A 25958-nucleotide genomic window follows, 5' to 3' on the forward strand; every position below is an offset into this window, starting at 1 on the left:
CACATTCTCCCACACACACACACATACACATTCTCACACACACACAGGGGAGGAAAGGCCGCGACCAGCACCACGCAAATCCCCCACCCACCCGCGCCCCTCTCCCGCTCGTGTGGGGGGCAGGCCGACATCCTTCCCCCCCAATCAGCAGGGTGGGTGGGAGGCACGTGGCGAGGTATCCCCCACTGGGCGCCCCAGGTGACAGTCAGCCCCGCCGTGGCCGCCACTGCCCTGCTCCCCTCGCCGGCATGTCACAGTGCCTGGCCAAGCTGCAGGCTGCTTCTTCCCCCCCAGCCCGCGGCGGCATGATGCTCGTGGCGGGGGGGGGCCAGGCCAACATCCCCCCACCTCATGCGGCGGCTGCGCCATCATGAAGGTAGGGGACGCATGGGAGGCACGTGGTGAGGGCCGAGCCCCCCCCCCGCAAGCCAACCGGGCTGCAGCAGCGGGGACCTCCCGCCCCTGACATCGATCGGTGGATCGAGGGGAAGGGGACAGGAGGAGGGCAAGGGGACAGGAGCAGGAAGAGGGGAAGGGAGCAGGAGGAGGGGACAGGGGACAGGAGGAGGGGACAGGAGCAGGGGACAGGAGGAGGGGAATGGGACAGGAGAGCTTCCGCGGTGGGGAGTAGGGAGCCATGTGGGGACCAGGGGGATCGCAGGGAAGGAGCAGAGGGGCCGCAGCATGGAGAGTACTTACCCTCCAACAAAGCTCCAGGCAGAATGGCCGCTCGTTGGGGGCGGGCTCATATAGAGCCTGGCCGCGCGCCCACAAAGCCTGGAGCGCGCGCCAATCAGGAGTCAGGTAGGGGAGTTTTTTTTTTTTTTTTTTTTTTTTTTTTTAGCGCGAGCAGGGAAATTTCAGCGCGAACGGGGGAATTTAAAAAAAAAAAACACGTGTGCTGCTTGGGCCAATAGTTACTCGCCCGGGGGTTAAATCCACCCGCCCCGGGCGAGTAAATGTATACAATTGTCGAACACTGTATATATATATATATATATATATATATATATATATATATATATATATATATATATATATATATATATATATATATATATATATATATATATATATATATATATATATATATATATATATATATATATATATATATATATATATATATATATATATATATATATATATATATATATATATATATATATATATATATATATATATATATATATATATATATATATATATATATATATATATATATATATATATATATAAAAACAAGCAGAAATAGAAGTAGCGCCTCTAAAGTATCCTGATTAAAAATGAAATCTTAGAAGAACCAGTTGCTAATCATGAATGTGCTTAGCGGGGCGGCTAGATGTAGGCTAATACACTATGATACAGACAATAAACTAATACAATAATAGTGCTATCTCTTGACAATAGGACCCTATAAAAAATAGATGAAAATATCAAAAAATTAATTTAATATGTGAAAAATGTAGAAAAAATTGTCAAAAAATAAAAATGAAGATTAAAAAACCTTTAGTACATAAAGTCCTGTTCCAATGGCATAGACTCCAGGTTCTTGCAGCCCGTTTCGAAGGGATCACCAGTCCCTAATGATATCTAGAAAAAATAAAAAGAAAGAAACAGGCGCACACCTAGTGCATTACCATAATAAAAATGTATTAAAGGAACATAAAATCTATAAAATGCCCACTCACAAAGGTACAGCAATAAATAGCGTGTATGAGATAGGCTCTCATGTGCCAGCATATATATATATTTAAAGCAGGGGGTCTGCGGAGCTGAACCACGTTGGTTTCAACTCCGGGGACCCCCTGCTGCCCAAGATACTTAATGCCGTTAATGCAGCCGGTATCTCTGCGCAGTTTAAAGCTTTCGCGTCACTTGGGCCAATAGGAAGTCACAAGGGATGACGTTGTGGCCTTCTATTGGCCTGCAAGAAGCGGGACTTTTAAACCTCCATATTAATCGCCCAGCCGGGGCTCTTACTGGCAGCACCTACTGTGGTAATTATCTCAGGAAGGAGGGGGTCCCCAGAGATGAAATCAACACGGTTCTGCTCCTGTTACCCTACTTCAATCCTTATTTTTTTTTATAAAACACAAGTCGGCAGAAGAGCGGCTTTTGCAGGTTTGCTGCTTTACAGTGCAATCACTTTAATAAATAGATTCCTTGGTTCATCATAAAACAGAGGGTTTTATGTAGTCACATATTGGGGTAACAAACGGAAAGTCTCCAAGCATGTCAACACAACCCCAACAGATGAGTACTTGACAATGTATCAAGGAAAAATTGATGCAAAAAAAGAAAATCCCATTCAAATCAATAGGAATTTTTCTTTGATACATCTGGAGCAATCTATTGGCTGAAGAATCGCAGCCCATTTGCTTATAACATACAATATGCAGGCAAGTCTTATGCAGTATTGCCAACCTAACCGTCATCATGACGGATTTCCAGTGTGTTTTCCAACTCGCCGTTATCCGTAGAGAAACAGAGCTTTCATGAACCAGAATTAGGGTTAGGAAACCTGGACAAAGATTAAACTCTAATGATGTCGTGGGGCCAGATTGGCAATATTATTTATAAGCTTATTTTCTCCCTCTGTCGCAGTTTCTTTTTTTGAAAAGAGACTGTGTTGCTATAACAGAAAGTATATCTCCCCCGAGCGTGAAGGGAATGTAAAGCTGCGTCCCCGCTAGCGCTGAGCGGGCGGCGCTTGGCGAGGTGACTTGTATATGTATATATATATATATATATATATATATATATTTATATACATACATATATATATATATATATATATATATATATACATACATATATAAAAATTGGCAGATGGCACACACATAAACTGGAAATGGGTGCTTGTCCCATACAAATAATGCATAGATAGGTTCCTTACCGAGTAAATCCAGGATCCCAAGATCACGAGGCAAGAAGGAGACAGCACACTCAGGAGGTACAAAAAAAGCGTGTATTCAGTAGAAAAACTGGCACATAAACCCGACGTTTCGGTCCTTGACACAGGACCTTTCTCAAGGGAGTATATACAGTATATGCAAGTCCCTGCTCACGCGATGTGCGCGCGTATGCGCGGGCACACACGCTCATCGGCGCTTAAGTAAACAAATTATTTAAACTTTCTAGCGTGCTCGGCTTCCCCTGCAGCGTTTCCCCCTGTCCCCCCCGCGAGTGCTTGCGAAAATTTAAAGGACACCCGGCGCTCATGCTTGGAGAGCTCTCCAAGGATGAGCGCGCTTAGCGCCAACGGGGACAAAGCCTTAAGGTGTCACTTCCCCAAGTCCATCTCTTATATTCTTCACAATGAGTGAGCCAGCCGGAGACACCACAGCTGATAGAATTGCGTCATGGCTCCTCCTTGATGGGAGGGGTAACTGGAGTACTGTAGGTCTGAAATGAAGGCAGACATGAGTAATATAGGAAATAAGTATCTGAGACACAAGAAAAACGCAATTCTAACATGAAAAGATTTAACATGCTAGAAGAGCTATACATAAGAGCCAAAAAGCCAAGTATTGAGAAAAAGATTGTCTAAATATCTAAAAGGAGAGAATAAACTCCCCATAATAAAATGTCAAATATTCTCACAAAGGCTGAACAGACATGAAGACTGGTCAGAAAAACTAGTACTGCCCATACTAATATACATGCAGGTCAATGTGGAAAAAAAGGACATATGATGCAAAAGAAATTAATAACTTAAATAAAAATAATTGCAATAAACAATTAAAGAAAGATAAGTAAAATAAAAAATATATATACACATGCACATACATATATATATATATATATATATATATATATATATATATATATATATATATATATATATATATATATAAATATATATATATATATATATATATATTATATATATATAAAAAATATAAATATATATAACAAACATCTTTATACTTCAATTAATAGTGTGACTTTTTTTTAAATAGCTGTATTATATTATCTGAAAAGTGACTTTGACTGTGAAAAATTGCCCTCTGCTGCTTTAGTATTGCAGTGAAATTAGCAGAAGCAGGTAGTGCGAGGGCCAGTGGGAGGCCATTATCTGTTCAGATATGATTAACAGATAATGACTTAAAGAGCTTTTCTGTAGATAGAACTGTTGCATCTTCCCTGTGTTTTGGTGTCTAGGATGAGAAGCATCGTATTGAGGCCCTGGGAGGCTGCGTCGTCTGGTTCGGAGCGTGGAGAGTTAACGGAAGCCTGTCTGTCTCCAGAGCTATCGGTAGGAATTAGTTTTAATTAATTTCTCTCGCTTCATCTCTGTCTCCTCGTGGCGTTTGTTTTAATTATGCCTCTGATGATCTCAGACATACAACTAGTGGGTGAAAGCTAAAGGAACCAGAAACCATGAATAAAGTATATGGGGAAATCCAAAGTCATCTCACCTAGGATGCAATTAAGCCAAGAACGTGTTATTAAATGCTAACACTTCTCCGAAGTACCACACAATGTCAAACTAGTTCGTTCTCTTCTCCAAGTGCAGTGTCAGGTTAAAACCCCTTTGCTCCTGGAGTGGCATATACGATCAAAGCAACCATCCAATGAAAAGGACCATTTGTCAATTTAAAACTACTACGTCTCCACATTTCTAATAACTGGAATCTCTTGTATAAATGAGAAATAGTTATCCATGAAAAATATCCACACATCTTTTCTGAGAAAGGACTCTCCTGTTGATTGTTAATGTTGAAGAATTTACAGACTGTCCCCACATTAATGTTTTAGCACGGTGGATGTGGCAAAGGTCAGTGAATTCCCACTAGTACTGTAGAATGTACAGTACATACAAGCATGGGTCGTCGGTGGCATAGGTTAAGAAATGTTTAATAGCTTATTAAATCTAGAGCCACAAGCTCCAAAATACACAACTTATTCAGTGAAGCATATAATACATATTGCATTTGTTGAGTGCTCATTCTCAATATGAATGTAAATAGCATTAAAGCGAAAAAGAAAATTCAATTTTTCTATATAACATTTTTCGAACAGTATAAGTGGAATTGAGGCGTAAGAAATACTGAGCAGTACTAATGGGGTTAATGATTGATGCATTGCCCTTTTGAGTGTTCAGCCAATCAGCACTTAATTGGCGTTTCATGCATACACTCAGATTACATTCCACTTGTTCTGGGCCATTCCATTTACCAGTCACTGAAGACAGAATTGTTTTTCTTTGTATATATTCCCATAATAAACCATTTGCAACAGTATATGAAAAGCATCTCTAAAAAATTGAGGTTACTACTGTGTGTAAAGCATTACATATACAGTACCATATTAAGAGGAATTACTGCTTTAAGTGGAGAGCTTTGCTATTCAGTGTAGAAAGGGGTTGATCTGGTTCTTCAGGGACTAAGGGCTGCAGGTTTATCCTTTTACTACTATTCCTCTACAATTATTTATATGGCCCACACGGGAAACAGCTATATTTCTTTGAAGCTGCCTCACAGCAGATCCTCAGTTTAATGAATGGAAAGATTGTTTTTCCCCATAACCCAATCAAACAGCAGAGGGTAGAATACGGGTTAAAATTAATGAAATAATTATTTAGATTAATTAATTGTCTGTCTCATTAACCCCATTGCCACCAGAGAAGTTGTGAGGCTAAAGCACAATGCCAACAGTGGAAGATGATGATGCATTGTCCTCAAATCTCACTGTTGTTTTCTATGTCAACACTTACATTAGCTGCTTCAAGACTGTTCCCTCCTGACCCATGAGATGTAATTTACTTGTATTAATTATTTTTGTTTAAATTCATGAATTTACATGTTTTTTATGTAACCTCAAAGCTCTTGCAATAATTTTGCAGCCCACATTTGACTGACGTAATTTGTATTAATTTTAGCTTGAACTCATCATAAGAATGCTTTTTTATAGTGTTTTTGTTTAAAGATTATTAAAAGATAAACAAAGTTAACTAAGATATATTTGAAAATCTTCATTTATATTGTTAATTCACTAGTTTTAGTTACCAATGTAGTTGCTTACTTACTTTTTTTTTTGTATGTTTGTGGAGAGTTTCTTCATGAGTTGAAGCTAGTTACAAAATAAATAAAATAAGACTATATTTAATACTGGTTCAAGATACATCCAGAGACAGGCTACGGAAGACCCCAAAATACGTAATGTAGCATTAATTCATTCTCATCCCCACAGGGGATGCTGAACACAAGCCATATATCTGCGGTGACGCCGACTCTGGATCCACCGTCCTCGATGGCTCTGAGGACTACCTCATTTTGGCCTGCGATGGCTTCTACGATACGATGAACCCTGATGAGGCAGTGAAAGTGGTGTCTGACCACCTGAAGGAGAACAATGGAGACAGTAGCATGGTTGCCCACAAGCTGGTGGCATCTGCCCGTGATGCCGGCTCAAGTGACAACATCACGGTCATTGTGGTATTCCTCAGGGACTTGAATGCGGCAGCCAACACGGGTCAGGAATCCAACCAGACCGAGAACTCGTTTGAGGGCGGACATGAAGACAATGGGGATGACAAAGAGAACCAGGGGGACTGCAAAGGGTCATGGCCCATGCACCAGTGCTCTGCCCCTGCTGACCTAGGAGGATATGATGGTCGAGAGTCTTTCACAGACAGAACTAGCTTGAACCTCAGCCCTGTGGTGCAGGTTATCGAAGAACAGGGCTACCTAGACCCGCTGCAAGGAGGAGATGGCAAACCGCGCAGTGCCAAATGCTTCCCGTGCTCCAAAGTGTCCAGAGCTAGCTCACCAAAGCGAGCCAATGGGAGCAAGGAGTTTGTGAGGAATGAGTCTGTAGAAAGCCCATCAGCTTGTGAGGAGAAAAATCAGAATGGAAGTGTTCCAGGCAACCAAGGCTCGGGATATGTCGATATCTTGATGCCCATGAAGGAGGGCTCACTCTGTCCCTCACAGGAGTTAATTGATGAATGTTTGGAAATCGCGCTGAAAAGCCCCTCTCGTTTATCTCCCATGCGCTTCGGAAAGAGGCAAGAAGGGACTAAGACCAAACGAAAGTTTCCAAAGCTTCCCTGTGCCCAAAAGCTTTCACACAAAGCAGGGTCCACATTAGTGGCACAAGTGCAAAGCGTCGGTAAACATAGAGTGTCAATACGTAGCTCTCTAACTTGTAGGAAAAATAGTCAGAAAGTTAATTGGCTGAATAAGGCATTGTTAAGAGAGAGCAATTGTATAGCCATGGTAGACCATAGGTGCTATAAAATGTAAAAAGGAAATCTACCACCCCCCTCTTGTTATATAACTGTAGTGCTCCAGTGACTTAGGTTAGATCGACCCAGACTTTAATGGCATCCTTCTATTTCAGTGTATTGACCTTGCCCTAAACAGTGCAAAGTATAGTACTCTATTTAGATAAGTGGACATTTCCACAAGGAATCATACAGAGATATCAACTTGGCACAGATGATTTTGGGAGCCACTATTGTCATGTTTGTATCACAGCCCCTACACTTTGTCCCTTGTTTGTAGAGGCCCGTGAGCACATCAGGCCACATCAAGCACTTGGAGAGGAATCTTAAAATGCAGAAGGATGAGACAGTGTGGTGGCTGGTATTTCTATAAAGTGAATGATTGAGTTAACACAGGCCTATTTAGTGATGTACCAGTGATGTAGCCAATACCGAATGCAGTTCAAGTTGCCACTGCCCAAATACATTTTTTTTAACTGACTGTCCTTTTCTGGTGTGATTTATACCAGATATGATAACCCTTGTGACACTATGGTGAAGCTCTTTAACAGAAGAGGTTATAGGTTAATTTCCCAAATTGTTTATAATAGTGGTTCTCTAACCTCTCTCTGATTTCAAACCAAATTCTAGCAATCATGAATTCATTTGCGTACAGGTGAATGTGCCTAATAGGCATACAAGGATTATGGTTGCCACAGAAAACCTGGCATGGCTCAAGGCCCTCGAGTGGTTTGTAAACCACTACGTTATATATAGGTAACCTTCTGAAGATCGCTGTATTTCTATACCCCAAATTCCACTGTGATTGTGGCTAAAGCATACTTTGGAGATAAAAGGCTCTATGTATTAATACCAGTTCTTGCTATTGTATTAGATGTCACACTTTATATTGGCAATAAGGCACTGCTCGAGTATAGTAAGATGCAATGTTTTCCCTTTTAAGTGGTTACTGCTGATAAACCAACTTCTACAGTGCAGCAGAAACTCAGGTATGAAGGCATCAAGAAAATCAGTAACTGCATTATAAAAATCATGCATTATAAAAATCATGCAATCTTTTCAATAGAAGTTCATGATCCAAGTCTCACTGTCACCTGAAAATCAGCATGTTGTCATAAAATACAAGTCTGAGTTTCACTGCTCATGTTCCACCTTTCAAAGCTTCTATTTAGAGAACGTAAACACAATAAACACCCTATAAATATACTGTTGCTTATCCCCCACCGGCTACCCCTCTAAATCCAACCAAAAATCACTAAAGACACTTGTACTGTGGGAAAATCAACAATGGGTTATTACTGTGTTATCACACAAAATGAACACAGCAGAGCCTGCTCATTTCTATATAGCATCAGTGTCCTTCAGACATGAACTGTCCTAATTTAATTCAGTGTTTCCTTTATACATCCAGTATTTCACGATCTTTCATTGACAAATGTATTCTAGCATGTCGTTTAACTGTTGCAGAATGGACATCCCATCTTTTCAGCAGCCCAAAACATATATACAGTATTCTCCACTGAGTATGTTTTGCAAGCACCACTGGCAATAAAGATGCAAACTCATTCAAATAAGATCTTAACCTTACTCACGTCATACGGTATGTTCATATCCTAGTAGTATCCCACTGAACCCAATCTGCACTACTATAGTCGTACAAATTAAGTTCTCACATAAACCACATGTTCTTCTTTCCAAGCCGAATGGAAAATGGGGGATGGTGGTCAGTACCAAAACATTGGATTTTTGTGACCGTTTTAGTCATTAAAGTACCTTTTTTTTTGCATTAACTCTTTTGCATCTTTTTTTGATGTGCACGGCTTCCCCCATTTTCCATTCATGCCAGAACCCTGACTAGGTGTCCTGCCTGTAGCACCCATGCTTTCATTGCCTTTTTTTTTTTTGTCCCCTTGAATTAGGGGCATTCCAAGTTGCATGTTCTTGATTCTCTCTTTTTTTTGTTTGATTCAACCTTCTTTACAAGCCAAAATGTATTATTTAAAAGCAGTCTACATACACTATATCGCATAATATAGGTAATAATTAAATGTACTCTGTCTTTTATCCACAAGGATTACACTGAAAAATATAGGTAGCGCACTGGCCGATGTAATAACGTGCCGCTTAATTACTTTTAATAACCTTTTCTGCTGAGAACAAGACATGCAAAGTCTTGGGCAATGCTCTTTTCTCAGTTAGCTCCCATAAAATACTAAAATTCGACAGTTTGAAATGCATTGAAATTCAGAACTAATCTCTGTCAGCTTCTGTAACAGTCCAAACTTTTCTTCTTCACCTTTAGAATATTGCAGAAAGTGGAAAAGGACAAGGCTGTACTTTTTCAGAAGAAGCAGAAGACAGAGGGTTTAATGAGGATTCTTAATGTATTTCAGTTTCTCTGAACCTTTTGATGTAAAAATCAAAGAATACTGCCTCCTGGATTTCTGAAACCAATTTGAAGAAAGCTGTCATTTTGTTAGGTGTCATTGCTGTGTTGCTTTTAAACGGTACATTTGAAAAAATATTTTGAGGCTATTTTTTTAAATAGCAGTGTGTTCCTTGAAATATTTTTTAAAAAACTACACAAGATTATAGCAAGCCAACTATTTCAACACAAAAAAAACTAGTATTCTGTGACCAATAAAAAATAAAGTACTACCCTAAATTAAAATTAATAATAATAAAAAACAACAACATGTACTGACAAACAATTTTAGTTACAAGAATTGCCATCTATGGCTGCTATTTTTCTCACCCTGAATCATTTATTTCTCAATGTTCTCCCTCTCTAGTGAGTGCAGCGATAGAATCAGCTGGAAGTTTAATTCCAGTTTGATGATATCTGCCATATTATTCCATCCCAGACAGTAGGTGTTTTCAGAGGGAGTTTTCACACACTTGTCCAAGTAATATAGGAGAATGCCACATGAATGTTAGATGGATATCCTTATCCTATAAAGGTAGATATATATATATATATATTTATTTTAATTTTTTTTCAAGTGGAGGGCATGCGCCTTTAAAAGTTATGGTACAACTGTGTAAACAGGCTGAAGGAGTCATATACCAGTCACTAAACAGAGGGTGGTGGGGGGAAGGGAAACAGGGTGAGGCGCCATTAACCTGTTACTGAGCTTGATAAATCTGAGATTTAGTCGGTCAAACTATCTGAAACCGCTTCTTATAAGCTTGTGCTTTTGTTGTGTCAGAATCCTAAGCATCCAAGCTAGAGATATTAAAGTAGCATTGCCACCTGCAAAAAAAACCCAATTATTTATTAGTTGGAACCTAGGCAGAAGGATCAATCAGAGCAAAATCACTCTTCTAGCAGTTTAAGATATTTAATATGAAAAAGGTTTTGACTATATACAAAAGTCACTACGTAGACCATACCTACATCTATGAAATGTGCTGGTATTTGGCTCTCGAGAGGGGGAGACTTTCATTTTCAATATCCCTGGAACCAGGCAAAGTGCCAAGATAAAACCAATATAGTCATCTTTATAAATAACCCATGGTTTCATTAATTTAAAAAAGTCCATCAATCCCATTTATAAGTTGTTGGGCTATTATTTTAAGTGCAGCAACACCCATAAACTTGGCACAATTATGATATACTTTACTGTATAAATAGACCTAAAGAAATGTCAATGGCATTAATATAAAACAAGTCACTATCAAGGTTACACTTCTTGATGAAGTCATGAAAATAAGAGCTAAATTTAAATCTCAATTTAGATTTCTTATTATATTTGATATGATAAAATAAGGGATATTAACAAATAAGAATATCTTCACTTGCGCATTACTAAACAGTGGAGAGAGCAAAGCATTAAAGAAAAAAATGCTCTCAATATCATGATAACTGCCCCACACGTATGTTTTAGCACTGAATTCAAGGAGAGTAGCATTAACTAATTTAAATGAGAATGCACTTACAGTATATTAAATATCATGTATGTTGCTTGGTTATGCCTAAAACATGGCCTGGCTAAGGTTCCCGTAAGAAGCAAAACCACGTGTGGGAAAAGGGAGACATACAGAAAGCCAACGGATTACTCTAAAACAAGTTTGGTTAACAGCAATATAGCAAATGATGCTTAATAACAAAAGTACACATGTATTGTAATATACGGGATACAGAACCAATATAAGCAAAAGTCATGTCTATACCTATGTGTAGCCCATTTAAACTTGATTTTAGGGTAACTGATAAATAAAACACATCTATCAAAACCCCTTGACAGAGAGAACAGGCCAATGTTATTGCTTCTCAGGCAGTCAACATCTAATGCCTACTAGAAACTGCTTATAATATATTGTAGTTACCTAAAGCACACCAAGATAAGTTGCGTAAAATGAGAGTCTGGCACAGTCTCTGCTTCAAAGGACCTCAGAACCTGAACTACTGGAATAGTTGACTAAAGTCACTAAGATTTAAAGATTGAGCATCAAAACTATAAACCTGGGAAATCTCATATTTGATTAAGTAGTCCGCTTAAACGATAATTGCACATTTTTAAAAAAATTATTATCTCCATTCAGAAAGACCTATTTTATTGAAGAAATCAATGTGAGTGCACCTAAATAACTGAATACTGCCGTGGGTGATAGCAGGGCCTAGAATACTTCCAGGTTATATACTAAACCATAAGGAACAAATGCAACACACTCACGGTCTTCAGATATAGTAGTTATTTTAACAAATTGAAGTGTCGGTCATAAGTTATGGAATTTGGGAAACCTCAATGAACAAACCAATGGTATTTATAATAAAACAGACTCCCTTTTCTCTGTCTTGTATGGTCTAAAAACTGGAATATGAATTTCATTAACACAGAGTTTGGATGATTACAAAGCAATAATGCAGTCCCAAAGACTTGGTGCATATCTAATGATTTAATCTACAGTTATGTGCGCTAACTCCAATATGCATAGTAACATTATTATTCAGACTTTTATAGGAGTGCTGACCTAATAAGGTATGCAAGATAAACACACCATACCACCATCCTTTTTTACTCCCCTTCTATTTGTTCCATCTCAACATGCTTCATAAGGCCTGCAACTCGTTTATAGCAGAGAAGGGGAGTTAGGAGATGTCATAGTTAATGTCATGTGGTGTAAAAAGGCCTATTCCAGACAGTTTTAAAAAAAGGAAAAAGTAATACATTATTTTAATCACAAAGAGTGTGATAAGATGCACAAACAAGAAGATGGAGGTAATTAATGACTGTATATGTGTGTGTATATATATATACACACACACACACATACATATAAACTCTTAAAGTACTGATTATTTGGTCCAATATATACTGCTCTGGATTCTACACGCTAGACAAAAAGCAGTGCTTTGTGAAATGCAGTGTTATCCCTTTTTCATTCCGGTGACGATTAGAAATCTTTGCCCTTATTTGCCGATTGTAAGCAATAAGTAACCCTTCTAACTACTGGTATCTAAACATTTCTGTATCTTGTAATTTACAGTATGATGGTATAACTTGGTGATGATGTAAAAACACAAACAAAATATTAGACCAATATTAACATTACCTATAGTACATTGTATTTATTAACTGTTAATGCTGAGGTGTAGTCCTTAGAGATTCTATGTTCTGTAATTTTAGCGTGTTCCTGGTAACGTGTGCAATATATATATATTTAAAAACAAAAAAAATATTCTGATAAAGAGCTGGTGTATCCCTTTTAATGCTAAGATAATCTTTATCAGCATCTGGTAGACATGAAAAGTAGTAAATCAAGAATGAAAACATAGTGTTGTTTTTAAGACCTATTCAAGCCATCAACCTAACACTGTTCAAAACTCGCTTGTAAGCTATTCACTGTGAGTTTAATATGGACCAATGTCTTATTGGTCTGCTTGTGTATACTTTAACATGTTTCTTTTTAAAAGGGGCTCAGTTCCCCATCACAGCTGTGATCCCCACCTACGTATTGCACTAGAAGGTGGTTGGAAAACACGTTATACATATGTAAATATTTTGTGGTTTGCCTAGAAGTGCCATCCGTTGTTCTTGCAAACAAATCATCAGACCATCACCACAAATGAAAATGTAAAATAGCATTTGAACTTCATAACCTCCATTCAACATTGATTTATAAAGTTTCTTGTGGCTTATACGGTTTCCCCCCCTCTCACCCCCCAAAGAACATCAGACTAGGTGTTTGAAACTAATGCCACATTTACTGTGATGTGGTTTTTGGCACAGATTTCTTCTGGAACCAGCTGCCTCTAGGAAATCTTTATTGGCACAAAAACAAAATCAGTGTTTAGAAAAATGCAAACTACAAAACTGCAAATTGTTTTTCTGCCCAAAATAATCAGTTGTAGAAACTTAAAAGATTCATGGAAATAACGTGACTAAATTCACTTCAGTTCGAGTAGTGGACTTCATTTAAATACAGAACATTGGCCAGTAAATGTATTACATTTTTATTTTAAATTATTTTTTAAAAAGTATATATTTTTTTTTGCATTGCATATCTGACAAAGTAATGCATGAACAGATTTAAGTTACCATATGCATTCAGTATTAGAATAAACTACAAATTAGGGGGAGAAAAAAAAGTAGTTTCATTCATTTTTCCGCTTGTTATTGCACTGCATCAGGCTTTTTGTTCTGTACATTTGAACTTGTTAAATAGGACACCCTAGGAATACATCTATTAAAGTGTAAAATTAGCAACAATAGTAAAACCACTGCAGTCATTTGTTCCTGATGATCAGTCTGTTTTATTTGTTTTATCCTCAAAGCTGTAGTCAGTATATAAGTGTGTTGAAGATCCACCCGTATCCTTTAAACTTTATCCAGCTGTTTGGCTGCCAGGTCCTTCTAGTATTTCCTTGTCCTGGAAGTCTTTTCACCTCCATTATTTTAAGGAAGTGTTTCAGTTCAAGGCATCTTAACAGAGGCTTTTTATAAACAAGATTATGCGCCTTGTGGGAGATGGGTAATATTAGTCTTGTATGTATGAGAAAGCTCCTTTGTATTTTACCTAAAATGCAACATGTTCTATCAGATGAAAAAAAAAAAAATCATTGTTGGGATTTGACGAGTATAGTAATAAATAGAAACATGTAAACAATATTTTCTGCTGTCTTTCTTTCATTAACACGTTTTAAGCGTTAGTCAATATTTGTCCAAATTGGCAAGAGATGATACAATTCTGTACAATTTAGATAATTAAGTCCTTTTTATCAAAGGCATATTTGATTAATAATGGAACGGAAGCTATTACATCAACTTTCACCACAAAGCCGTGTAAAGGAGGTCTAAATGTAATAACCTGCCAGTTTGTTTGTTTTTAGCTAACAGTTTGTTATTTTACTAGTACCCCACTACTAGTGCCAACACTGCAAAAATAATTGATTCAGTAATGTAATCTTATTTAAAATACAACCTCGCACTGATGAGACCCAAAAGGTCGAAACAGCTGTCTAGGGAGCAGGGTTACTGGCTGTGCACTTTAACCCAGGCTGTGCTGAAAAGCTGGGTAATAGGGCAGGCACTTATAGGGCTCCATGTTACAATGGATAAGTAAATAATTACTCACTGGATGCTCATGTGCATGTCATTACCCAGAATCCCTAACTGCAGTGGAAGCACTGTTTGCCAAGTGATCATTGGAAAAGACAGGGTTGCAGATTTGTCCAAGACTGCAAATGCACCACAAGTGATTTTTATTTCCTGTATACTGTACAGTGGAGGTTTTTTTTCCTCAATTTATTACCCACCATTATCTCTTTAATGTCTGGTTATTTCAAATCAATCTTTTTTGCCACAACTGTATCACCATCCCAAAATAGTAATGTCTGCTCTGCCCAGTCTTTTTTGTTTTCAACAAAATTACATTTGATTACCAATAATTGTTTCCCATGTTGACAATATACGCAGTGCTGTACATAGAACTTTGCAGGCACAAGGACTCCTTTCCCTTGGAAGAGCTTAAAATCAACTGTTTTGTGTCACCAGGAGATGGAGTGACTTGCCCAAGGTCACAAGGAGAGCGGGCACCGATTAGAACTACGTTGGCCACTTCAAATGCAGCGAGTTTACCACAGCTACTTACTCAGATTTTTTTTCTTCTTGATCACACAATTTAGTGGCTGCTTAAACTTCTACTCAGAACCCTTGGGCGGGCTAGTTATTTGCAATACTGATGAATAAATATCCTTTTGCAAATACATTCATTGGCAAGTAGTACCTAATGAGAAGTTTGAGAGCCCCTTGTATATGTCACTGCCAAATTCTCAAATCTTTCCACTACTGAGAAGAATATTACATGTTTTTGGACTCACTGCAGCACTGGAATAATTGTTAGTTAAAGAGCCTTGAGGGAAAACCAAAGCAAATCGTGTTACTTGTAATTGTGCTTTTGGGACTACTATTGAAATAGATTAAACAAATGTTAAACACGGTACACTATGGTGTCGTAATAGTGAACTCTCATACCCATGTAACTGCAATATACCATTGCAAAAATGTTCTTTTGGCCAACAACCCTTCTTGAAAAATTATGCCCTTATAATTCACAGCTACTTTTCATGATTACCTCATATACTCCTTTCCCATTTGTCACATAAAATACATGTATGCACACAGATATGTATTCTGTTTGCACCTCATTTCATAAAATCATAGCTGTGACAGAAGCTAGACACTTTGCAAAACTCATGTGCCTATTTCTTTGAGCTACAAGTGCCCAGACATGTTAAACTTGGTAAGTAGACAGATGGCCAAGTAAAGTGTATTTATGAAAACAGCCAACCAAAGAACAGCAGTAGGTAGTTCTTTGAATATTCAGTTGATCCACAATTTATATGAATTATTTATAAAGCATATTTTTTTTGTTAAGCAAAACGTAAATTTACAATGTTAATTGGGTTTGAGGAATACAGTGCAAGAGGAGGCTTCTTTTGACGTTAGTGGCCACACAATTTCTGGAACTGAAAAGTAGTAGTGTGGGGCACCTTATTGTATAAGTACAGTAGCAGGTTCAATAATCCCAATCAGAACACTGTTGTAGGTTATTTGAAAACTACATTTGTTTGTTGAAGATTAAAAAAAACAAAATGGACAAAAATGTTCTCGTTAAATTTTATTAACAAAAAGTGCAACGTAAACTATATGAATGAAAGTACAAAACAAATCATAAATGACACAAAAATAGAACAACCACAAATAAAGTGAAAATGACAAAGAACACAAGAGTTTAAATAGCCAACATTCATATTTATGTTATACTTGTACCCAGCTTTCAGACAACATTAACAGTACAGCAGCTTATCAAATGTTGTGGACAGCAGCAAGATGCTTGGCAAGTTCATTGCTCGGGTGGTCTGCAGGCTTGGGTAGGGAGCAGTCCCTGTAGCTTTTGAACTATAAAAAATACACTTTTATTCCTGTATCTTTGTGGAGGTCTGAAAATGAAAACAAGTCCTACTAGCAAGTAGATGTGATCCCAATCCTAAAACTCTTCACCAAGTAAATGGTTTTACACGTTGCATACATTTTCTTTCTTTTGGAAACAGGCATTTTTAGTATGTATGTTTTATGGATTAAATCAAATTATCCAGCAACTTCATTGATGCCAAATAAAAATGTTAAATAAATAACAGCTTGCCAAATCAGATCAAATTAACCAAAAGCATTAGTGCGTTCATAAATATAATGCACTAGTTTGAAAATGCATTGACGAATCAGTGTTTTTAATCGAGCTAAAAAAGGACGCAGATTTGATAACACTGCATAGGGAAGATGATTTGTTTTTCTAGTAGTGTTGTCATACAAAGGTCTAACAGGACAGTTATTCATAGTTTATACTACGAGATTTTCCTGACACCATAGATGTATCTCAGAACATGGAAATCTCGCAGCAGACAAGACTTGTAAGGTCTCAAAAGCTAATGCACCAACTTCATTTCCATAGAAATCATCTTTCACTGAACGTTATTACAACCTGTCAAATGATCCATGGCAAATATGTTTACTGCTTATCTACATAAGGGAGGCTGCCACTTGTAAGCTTGGTTCTGTAGAGAAAGAGGACAAACAGTATGAAATGTTTTGTCTTGCAAATTAGGTCCCCTCCGTATCAAACAGGCAAACACAAATATTTCTATGCCCTAATGAAGCAGTGTCTGGACATGGAGAATAGAGGTTGCTTGCTCATAAAACCTATAGGAATCTCAAGACACAGGATTGTTTTCTCCACATCTTTGTGGCAGAGATTTCTTGTTGTCTCATTAGCAGCCACGTCTTGCAGTTTGAGACATGATCACAATACCAAAAGAAAGTAGAAAATCTGAAGAAGAGGGTGCAGATGTTTTCAAAGTGATGAAAGATTATTTCTATAGCACTTGTTCTCAAACATCTTCTCCGGCATCACCAGGATTAGGTAATCACTAATATATTTGCACACAGGTACCCGATATACATAAACAGGATGTTGGTTGGTTGGTACAAAAACCTCATCTGGGTCGGGGCCCTCAGGAAAGGTTTGAGTGTTCTAAAACACTGGTGTCATCAGATACTCTCAACATACTGTAGTTACTGCAATAGCTTAAAGCACTTAATAATACAAGCCAATGATCCTGTCTTGAGTTAATGGTTTGCTGTGCAATTCAGTCTTCTATTTATTGCTTGTAATCCCCAGTAAAATAGCACCTACCTAGCTTTGATATGTATATTTAAAGGCTACTATTCCAACGTTTCTTTCTCTAAGAGCCACAAGCATGATCATAGATATTGCCCAGCCTTGTAGCCACAATAAAAAAGATAAAAGAATCACATCTTTGTACTATACAATACCGTACAAATGCCTGCTGTAGCCATGCAGATGGAATAAAGAAGTTAGTGAGTGCGCATCCTAAATAAGACACGTTGCTAAGTAGTCTAGTGTGCAGGACTTCAAGTCTTCAGCACAACAGAAGTAACGTTTCCATATTCTCCATCACATTACCTAGCAAAAAAAAAAACACAAATAAGCAGAAGTCACGGGGGTCTATTAGGGAGCTGACCCGATTACAGTGTAAAAGCTCTAATAAACCCTGAAAAACCCCGACCATTGTTTTGCTAAATGCAGCTCTCCACTCATCCGAGTGTATTACGCCTGTCAGTTTAGATTTACATCCCTCCTGCAAACCTATACGGCAAAGGGCCAAGAAATGCAGACCATACAGTCTGTGTAGCAATAACAGCAAATGTGTTTCCCCCCCCCCCCCCCCTAATTTTAGTGTCATTGTGGAAGCCCTTAAGTGGCTTTCTATAGAAATTTGCCTTTGTTTATACAAAACGAATGATTGGTGGGATGAAGACCCAATTGATGAGGTCATATAACCAATAAGATGTCTGGGACTGCTGTCACAGCACTCTGCTTCATAATAGACAACATATTTATCAGCTTCAACCAGATAATGTGGATGAAGGTGCATTTGGTTTGTGAAGCCTGGCTAGAGTAATACTCTTGGTCACACAGACAAATGTGACCTATTTCTACTAAATCACTTTGATATTGCAGAGAATTGAGAGGCATCTAGTATCCTCTAGTCTAGAACAGAAGCTGTTAATATAGATACCTTCCATTGTCCTGTCCAGCAGCAAAGCAAATGTCTTCTGAGCTTAGGTTATTGTCTTGTGAAAAAGCACAGCCTTGATCTGCAGAAAAATGCAAAATGTCCATGAAAACAGGCATAGTTACAGCAGCAACTACAAAAACACACGTTTCACTGTAGGTTGTAGAGCTTGTGGGTGTGGGTATGTATGCAAATTATATTGAATTATCATATATTAATTCATGATAATGCAATGTAAAACATAATTTTATGTTTTTGCTCATGTTTAAAATGAACTCGTCAGTTTGGACCTTGAGATGGCGAAGCTGCAATGGAAGACATCACTAGAAACGTGCAGATTCCTGCATACTGTAGTGTGTCACATTTCACCGGATGGCAAGGGGTCACAGAGCAATGTGTATGAAGGCAGCAAATTTAAGTGGCAACAAGAACATTTTCAATGCAAAGTACAGAAAAAGCATGAATTCCAGAAGCACTTTGAGCTGATCCCTTTAAAACTTTAACAAAGGGTTTGGAATCTGTTTCAACAGTCCTCCTACTTTTTCGAGCCACACTTTCCTGTTGTGCAGTTGATTGCTAAACCCAGCATGAAGAGATAGGATCCTCTTTCTGTTACGTAACTTCTGTCACATGACAAATGGTCCCCTCAAAAGCAAGCCTTTTAAGTTTATTGATCATATTCATTTGCTTGTATACAGTGCCAAACATGTACATAGCACATCACTATATAAGCAAGCAATGTAAATTAAAAGGACACGTATGATTTTATTCTTTTAATGTGCAGTCGCACATAGGTGAATGAGGGTTTAACCCACGTGATCACTGCAGAAGCCGCAGACATTCAGGCACTATATTAATTACTACGTGGTTTCGAAAGTGGGTTTTTTCCCCATGAGCTTCTTTAAAAAAAAAAGGAGCAATTCCGCCTCTGTTTTTCCCTTTTCTTTAGAGGGTGGGAGCCGTGGGGTCCCCTTGAGCCAATCATCACTACTTTCTGCCCTGGTTCCTGAGATACTCACTGATTAAGTTACCGGGGTTACATATCTCAGGGGAAATAAAATGGCTACCAAATTTCAGGCCAATAGGAAGCTGCGTCATCATCATCATCATGTCGCTTTCTATTGGATGGCCATTTAAATCCGATTTAAAATCTTTTGAGTAATACCGGTAACTTCACTAGTAAGAATCTAAGGAAGCAGGGGGTCACCAGAGCAGAAAATAGTGCATGTCAGCTCTGGATGACCCCCCAATTCAAATCCTGTAAAAAGAAAAAGAGGTTAGTTAGGATAGATTGCTGCTTTAAATTAGTTGTGAAGAGGACAGAGAAAGCATCCAGAGTTCAAAAGAAGTGGACAACACCTACTGGCCCTAAATCCTGGACTGGGAACTACGCTGGAAAGGAGGATATTATCTATCCCAGGCAGCAAATCTCCACACTAAAATATTGCTGTGATGCGACCTTTACTATTAATATTTGCTGTGACCTTACTTCTTCTCAAAGTACGCACTTCTTTCTACCAGCCACATTATGTCTCTAACTCTATTCACATATCTCCATCTCTCCTTCCTTCACCACTTCTCAGTTCACATGAACTCCTTTCTTACCTGCACCCTCTGTCACTAAACAGCTATACCCCCTGCACCAACAGACCCCTACAAATAATCCTTACAAATTCCCTTTCTTTCCATGCTTCTCCTCCTTGCTTCTGGGGATATATCTTCCAATCCTGGTCCCCTTATTTCTACATGCTGTCGTCCTCGCCTCCCACATGCAATTTCCACTCCCTCTGGTGTCAACCCCTCTAACCTCATACCCATCCCCTGCCACCCTCCCTCCTCTCTCCCTTTCTCCTGTGCCCTTTAGAATGCTCGCTCCCTTTCTAACAAGTTCCTTTCTGTGCATGACTTCTTTCTCTCTCACTCTCTGCTCCTATTTGCTATAACTGAGACCTGGCTCACTCTGACTCTGCTCTGGAAGCTGCCCTCTCCTATGGTGGCCTTTCTTTCTCCCACACTCTGCACCCTGATGGCAGGGGTGGAGGCAGTTGGCTCCTGCTCTCCTCTCTGCCGCTACCGAACTCTTCCTATTCCTCCCTCTCTTGCTTATCCCTCCTTTGAGGCTCACACTGTCCAGATTTTCTCTCCTCTCCCTGTCCACGTGGTGGTCATCGATCGCCCACCTACCTCTACTCATCCCCCTTCTGTCTGTCTCACTTTGAGGAGAAAAAGAAAGAGAGTCAAGATTCAGACTCCTCTGTTCTTCTCCTTGGGGACTTCAGCTGCCATAGTGATGACCCCTCTCTCCCCTGGGCCGCCTGCTTTCTCTCTAACCTCTTCTTTTGGCCTTCAACAGTGGACTGCAGCCAGCACCCACAAGGATGGCCACTACCTAGACCTGGTTTTCACTAAAAACTTCTCTCTGATTTCTCCATTTCCCCCCTTCCTCTCTCTGACCATCAACTCATCCCATTATCTCTCTGTCGCTTCTCCCCTTCTCCACATCGCCCTCATTTCTGCAGAGTCCTGCACTCTATTAACCTACCAGCTTTTGATTCCACTTTACGCTCCTCCCTCATCTCTGCTCAAGACCCCGACAACCTGGCCAGGAACTACAACTTTGCCCTGTCCTCCTCTCTTGATCTACATGCCCCGCTTTCTCTCTCTGCCATTCTCGCCCTTCCAACCCCAAACCCTGGCTAAATTCCCACATGCGCATGCTGTGTTCCTGCACTCGTTCCTCTGAACGCCTCTGGAGGAAATCTTACACTCGCAGACTTCCTTCACTACAAATTTACAGTATGCTATCCTGTTTCAACTCTGCCCTCTCTCAGGCTAAACAAACCTTCTTTTCTTTACTAATCAGCACACACAAGTCTAACCCACGCCGACTCTTCTCTGTCTTTGACTCCCTACTCAGACCACCCTCAGCTGCCTCCTCCATCTCACCTCAGGATTTTGCCGACTATTTTAAGGAAAAGGTGGAATTTATACGCCAGGACATCCCCTCCATTTCCTCCTCCCATCCTACACCTCTTCCTAACTCTCCTCCTGGCTTCCTTGACTCGTTTTACGCTGTCTTCTCCCTCTACCACTTGCCCTCGACCAAATTCTCTCCCATCTCCTAAAACTGCTTGCTCCTACAATAATCCCTATGCTCACACATTTTTAACACCTTCTACTCTGGTATCTTTCCCTCCTCCTTCAAACATGCAACAGTCATACCATTATTAAAAAAACAGCAAGCTTGACCCTACCAGTCTAACTATGAACCTATCTCCCTCCTGTCTTTTGCCTCTAAACTCCTTGAACGTCTTGTATTCTCTCGCTTGCTCTGTTTTCTCAACACCTATTCTCTCCTAGACCCTCTACAATCTGGCTTCCGCACTGCTCACCCCACTGAAACAGCCGTCACAAAAATAACTAATGACCTCCATGCTGCCAAAGACAGAGGTCATTACACTCTGCTCATATTACTCGACCTCTCTGCAGCATTTGATACTGTGGACCAACCGCTTCTTCACATTCTCCATACTCTTGGTATTCGTAACAAAGCTCTATCCTGGATCTCATCCTACCTCTCCCATCGTACTTTCAGTGTCTCTTCTGCCAACACCTCCTCCTCTATCAATCTCTCTGTGGGGGTACCCCAGGGCTCTGTCCTGGGACCTCTCATCTTTTCTCTGTACACACACTCTCTAGGTGACCTAACCACATCTCTTGGGTTTAAATATCACCTCTATGCTGACGACACCCCAATTTACTTTTTAACCCCTGACCTTACACCTGCTGTACAGACCAAAGTTTCTGAATGTCTCTCTGTGATATTATCCTGATGGCCCTCGGCCGACATAAACTTAACATGGCAAAAACAGAGCTCCTCATACTTCCTCCCAAACCTGGCCCTACTACCTCCTTACCTACTGTTGGAAGTTGTCATACACCCAGTAGCACAAGAACGATGCCAAGGGGTCACACTCGACTCTCACATTCAAAACGTATCTAAAACCTGTCGCTTTTTCCTCCGCAATATTAGATACGACCTTTCCTCTGTTGCTCGACTGCTAAAACCGACACAGGCCCTCATTCTCTCCATCTCGATTACTGTAACCTCCTGCTGTTCGGCCTTCCTGCCGCTCACCTGTCTCCCCTACAATCTATCCTAAACGCTGCTGCCAGAAACACTACTCTTTCCTAAATCCGTCTCAGCATCTCCCCTCATGAAATCCCTCTCCTGGCTTCCTATCAAATCCCGCATCTCACACTCCATTCGCCTCCTCACTTTTAAAGCTTTACATTCTTCTGCCTCTTCTTACATCTCAGCCCTAATTTCTCGCTATGCACCATCCCGACTCTTGTGTTCCGCTCAAGGATCTCTTCTTTCTACCTCTACCCCCTTTGTATCTAAAGCCCTGTCTCGCCTTAAATATCTGACTGCCCCATACCCGTGGAATGCCCTTCCCCCCAATACCCGCCTAGCACCCCCTCTATCCACCTTTAAGACCCACCTGCTTAATGAAGCATATGAGTAGCTCCGTGGCGAATACCATACACCTGATACATAAAGCTTGGCCCCCTGCAGATGCACTTATCAGAATGCCCTCCTACTGTCCCTGTACGTTCTTCCTATCTACCGATTAGATTGTAAGCTCTTCGGAGCAGGGACTCCTTCCTAAATGTTACTTTTATGTCTGATGCACTCCTTTCCATCATGTGTTATTTATATTATCTGTTATTTATATGATTGTCGTGTGTATGACTGCTGTGAAGCACTATGTACATTAATGGGGGTATATAAATAAAGACATGCATACATATGCTGCGATCAGTTGCTGAATCTAAAAGACTAAAAAAGGCTAAGAGAGAAATGGAGCCAAGTGGGGCAGAGAGAAGGCATCATTGGGCAGAGGCATACAGACATTATTACTGAGACAGAAGGAGTGAAATATAAATATAAACTTTTGGAGAACATTATATAAGCATTGTGAATTTGAATAGGAACCAAGCATTCTGAACAGTGACTTACCTTCTCCCGCAGGCTGTACTGTGAAAGAGTCATTAAAGCCACCGCAGGTAATGCTTTCCTCCTGCTCCTCATTTTCAGTGTCACTGTCACTACTCATCCCTGGCAAAATGTGCAGAATATGTTTGGAACACATAGTGGTTGCTAAAATACACAAGAGTGAAAAATCAGAATTAAAAAAAAATAAACAATAATAATATAAAAATATATATATATATATATACTGTATATGCATACATACACGACATTTGACCAAATCATTTAAAAATAAAATAAAAAAATCCTTTAGCTCTCCCAGAAGTTTTGAACTACACATTATTAGCTACTAATTAGGGAGGAGTGGCTCAGTGAGTAAAGACACTGACTGGCACTGAGTGAAGCAGGGGAGCCTGGTTCAATTCCTGGTGTCGGTTCCTTGTGACCTTGGGCAACTTACTTTATCTCCCTGTGCCTCAGGCACCAAATAACAGATTGTAAGGTCCATGGGGCAGGGACCTGTGCCTGCAAAATGTCTCTGTAAAGCGCTACGTAAAACTAGCAGCGCTATAAAAGAACATGCTATTATTATTAATTACTAGTTAAAGAAATGAAACTGTTAATCCAATGATCTTGTAATAATCCCAAAAAACTACTGTAGCACATCACGCACAAATGACTAAGCGTGAAAATCATTCTTATAGCATGTCGCTGAAAGACCTTCTGTAAATGCCAGCACCCACACACTATTTCACACCACAGATAGGGATGGATGCTGGCACCTTAATACAAGCTCTGTTCTAGAATGTCTGTCACTGAAATCTTAATTAGTACAGGGTGGGAGAGTGCAGCGATTTAGCAAGAAAGAACGCACGCTTCTGTATTAAATATCACTTAGAAAACTCAAGACTTAAACGCAGCGAGGAAACAATAGAGGTTGTCCGTAATTGTTTTGAAAGGCTTCTGAGTTAGATTAGTGATCAAGAGAACAGAGCTTATGCACTTTTATATTGGGCATTAAAAAAAACCCACACCAAAGCAAAAGCATGTGTAATGTGAAGCCTGCTAAAGTTTGCTCTGTACATAAATCGCAGACATGTTGCTCACACACTAAGAATTCTGGGTAAGAGCAAATAATTTAGCACACAAGCACTTTTTCCCCTAAGAGCACTTTAAAGGAACTTGTCTGCATGACAAAACTGAAGCAGATGTTTAGAACAGACCTTTCAGTGTATCAATACTTATTACTCATTTACCCGCTTCAGTCACGTCATCTCCATGGCAACACAGCATCATTTGACACTAGTTGCCATGGAGACGCGTCATCAAATGACATTTGAGGTAAAGGAGGCAATCCAAGCAGGTAGGTAGAGGGGGTGTGTGTGTATATGTATGTTTGTATGTATGTATGTATATGACCCTTATTAATCATATATATTCTAAGATCCAATTACAAAGTCATCTCATAGTGCTGGGTGTTGTACATTTTATTACCTTTATCTGTATCTTCACCTTAGGCTAGCATGCTTTGTTATGTCCTTAACAGCAGCAGATGTTTTTCAGCTATTGCATGGGGCCTCTTAAAGTGTCTCTTCACTTGTATATACATGTTCATATATTTCTTTGGTACCAACTCAGGACAAACTACCATTGTATGTTTTTGGCTAACAGTTCCCCCTATTTACAGTTTAGGGCTTCATAGAATATATATCATGCTTTTTGTTTGATGCTAAATTGCTTGTTCCCCTTGTTGACATGGTTACCATGACAATTTTGTGAATGCTTATACTAAACGTAATGACGTCATCCGCATTCCCCATTTACTTGGCAGACAAGGCATTTACAGCCTGTCATTTGCAAATGGGAAATACCTTTATGCTTCCCCTTACTTGGGCCTGCCAATGGCTTCAGTGGGAGGTGCCATCACGGCCGTGCGTCATGCCGTTCGTGACGCGATGACGTCATACGCGTCATCGCCCCATTCACATCATGCAGGCAAAACTACCATAGCCAGTCCTTTGTAACTGGCAAATATCTCAATATCTTCCCCTACTTGGGCGTGCCTATAACTCCAGTGGGAGGTGCCATTACGGCCATGCGTTATGACGGTCGTGACGCGATGAAGTCAC

General features: G+C 39.6%; 2 protein-coding genes across 3 annotated transcripts in view; one reads left to right on the forward strand and one right to left on the reverse strand.

The window, feature by feature from the left end:
• Positions 1-14344, forward strand: part of PPM1E (protein phosphatase, Mg2+/Mn2+ dependent 1E) — a 388527-nt gene extending 374183 nt beyond the window's left edge. Inside the window, exons 6-7 of the mRNA XM_075589782.1 lie at positions 4168-4261; positions 6199-14344. Of these exons, the coding sequence (XP_075445897.1) occupies positions 4168-4261; positions 6199-7253 (1149 nt within the window). The 3' untranslated portion in view covers positions 7254-14344. The remainder of the gene's footprint in view (positions 1-4167; positions 4262-6198) is intronic.
• A 1998-nt stretch (positions 14345-16342) lies between these two features.
• Positions 16343-25958, reverse strand: part of TRIM37 (tripartite motif containing 37) — a 116139-nt gene continuing 106523 nt past the window's right edge. For both annotated transcript variants that reach the window (XM_075589780.1, XM_075589779.1), the window contains exons 23-25: positions 23857-23997; positions 18837-18915; positions 16343-18220 (exon numbers count right to left, since the gene is read on the reverse strand). In XM_075589780.1, the coding sequence (XP_075445895.1) occupies positions 18217-18220; positions 18837-18915; positions 23857-23997 (224 nt within the window). In that variant the 3' untranslated portion in view covers positions 16343-18216. The remainder of the gene's footprint in view (positions 18221-18836; positions 18916-23856; positions 23998-25958) is intronic.

The sequence above is a fragment of the Ascaphus truei genome, chromosome 3 (genome assembly GCF_040206685.1).
Source record: "Ascaphus truei isolate aAscTru1 chromosome 3, aAscTru1.hap1, whole genome shotgun sequence".
Lineage (NCBI taxonomy): Eukaryota > Metazoa > Chordata > Amphibia > Anura > Ascaphidae > Ascaphus > Ascaphus truei.